The 1,826-nt window shown below is 49.5% G+C and overlaps 1 protein-coding gene across 2 annotated transcripts in view; it reads left to right on the top strand.

Moving 5' to 3' along the window:
* LOC109925876 (fermitin family homolog 3-like) overlaps positions 1-1,826 on the top strand; it is a 21,674-nt gene that overhangs the window by 18,081 nt on the left and 1,767 nt on the right. For both annotated transcript variants that reach the window (XM_048619548.1, XM_048619549.1), the window contains exon 4: positions 1,507-1,647. In XM_048619548.1, the coding sequence (XP_048475505.1) occupies positions 1,507-1,647 (141 nt within the window). The remainder of the gene's footprint in view (positions 1-1,506; positions 1,648-1,826) is intronic.

Here is a 1,826-nt window from a genome sequence, read left to right on the forward strand (position 1 = left end):
CTCCCTTGGCGTTGACCCTCCGTCTGTGTGCCGCTCCCTCAGTTCCTGTGCTGGTGATGTTTTCTGTTTTCCTCCAGCAGTGGGTGTGAAATGTTTCAACCTGTTTGCGAAAGCGTGCTGTGTATTTGTGTAGCTGCAGGGCACGTTGTTCAATTCTCCTGTGGAATGTGGGTGTTGCTGGCTGGGTGTAAAGGACACTGTAGTTCACTGTAAGCCCCATTGGTTAGAGGACATTAGGGAGCCAGGTGGAGTTTTACACAAGTGATAACGTTGTCCTTTTCCTATTGGACTCGCTTTTAATTAAAGATTTACATCGAAGTAAAATTTCACCATCTGCCATGGTGTAATTTGAACCTAGTCTTCCAGAACCGTTCTGATGGAGAGTCCCTGGATCCGAAACGTTAACTCTGCTTCTCTCTCCACAGATGCTGCCAGACCTGCTGAGTTTCATGTTTTTGTTTCGGAGCAGAGAGGTGACGCTGGAAGTGTATAAAAGTGACCTGACCTGACGAAGGGGCAGTGCTCCGAAAGCGTGTGGTTTCAAATTAAACCTGTTGGGCTGTAACTTGGCGTCGTGTGACCTCTGACCTTGTCCACCCCAGTCCAACATCGGCACCTCCACTTTGTAAAACATCGGACACAGCATGGGCACAGGCCCTTTGGCCCACCGTGTGTGTGCCGACCGTGATGCCATTCTAAACTAATCCCACCTGCCTGCACATGGTCTGTGTCCCTCTACTCCCTACCCATTCATGTTTCTGCCTAAATTTCACTTAAATGTTGCTATTGTATCACCTCCCCTGGCAACACGTTCCTGGCACAACACCCTTTGTGTAATTAAAAACCTCATGTATCTCTTTTAAACTTATTTCCCCGGTTCCTCACCCTAAACCTATACCCCCCATAGTATTTGAAACCTCTATCCTGGTGATACAGACTCTCCCTGTAGCTAATAGTCTCCAGTCCAGGCAACATCCTGGTACAACCCTTTTCCTCCTCTCCACATCCTTCCAATAGTGTGGTGACTAGAACAGCACACAGCTCTCCAAATGTGGCCTCACTGAAGTCTTATAAAGCTGCAAAATGACTTGCGTACTTTTGAGCGCCCCGGCCAATGAAGGCAAGCGTGCCATACGCCTTCTCTCCAATCTTATCCACTGGTGTTGCCACTTTTGGGGAGCTATGGATTTGGACCCGAAGATCCCTCTATACGTCAATAAAACAAAATCTTGGGTGGGCCACGGCTAGTGTATTGTGTGCGACTCTGGAATCCACGTTATAGTGCCAACCCGTTGCTCCTATAGAGACATTTGCCAGGATCAGAAACAGAAACTCAGCAGGTCTGGCAGCATCTGTGGAGAGTGAGAGCAGAGTTCATGTTTCGGGTCCTTCGTGGCCCACCGTTAGAGCAGGACAGTGAGCTGTCTCTCTGGAGGCTGGGCTTTGAGGTGCACGAGACTGAGCTGAGCCTGTTGTTGACTCCCTGTTTGTGTTTTTACCTGTTAGACATTCGCCACCCTGAGGAACTATCGCTGCTGAGACCTCCAGACGACCCCAACCAGAGGAAGAAGAAGAAAGAGAAAGAGAACGAGCCCGAGGAGGAGGTGGTGGATTTGGAAAGTCTCACCCCAACTCCGGGAACACAGAGTAATGAACCCTTAAACACCTTCCGGCCTCGACACCCGAGAGAGAGAGAGATTTCAAACCCATCAGTTAAATCGAGTCTTTCCTAATTTGCAGGCGGGTCGAGCTAGGCAGGAATGCGAGCTGATGGGACAATCCAGAGGGAATTCAGGAAGCTGAGCAAGGGGTGAACATGTGGAGAA

The sequence above is a fragment of the Rhincodon typus genome, chromosome 43, assembly GCF_021869965.1.
Source record: "Rhincodon typus isolate 14 chromosome 43, sRhiTyp1.1, whole genome shotgun sequence".
NCBI classification, from domain to species: Eukaryota; Metazoa; Chordata; class Chondrichthyes; order Orectolobiformes; family Rhincodontidae; genus Rhincodon; species Rhincodon typus.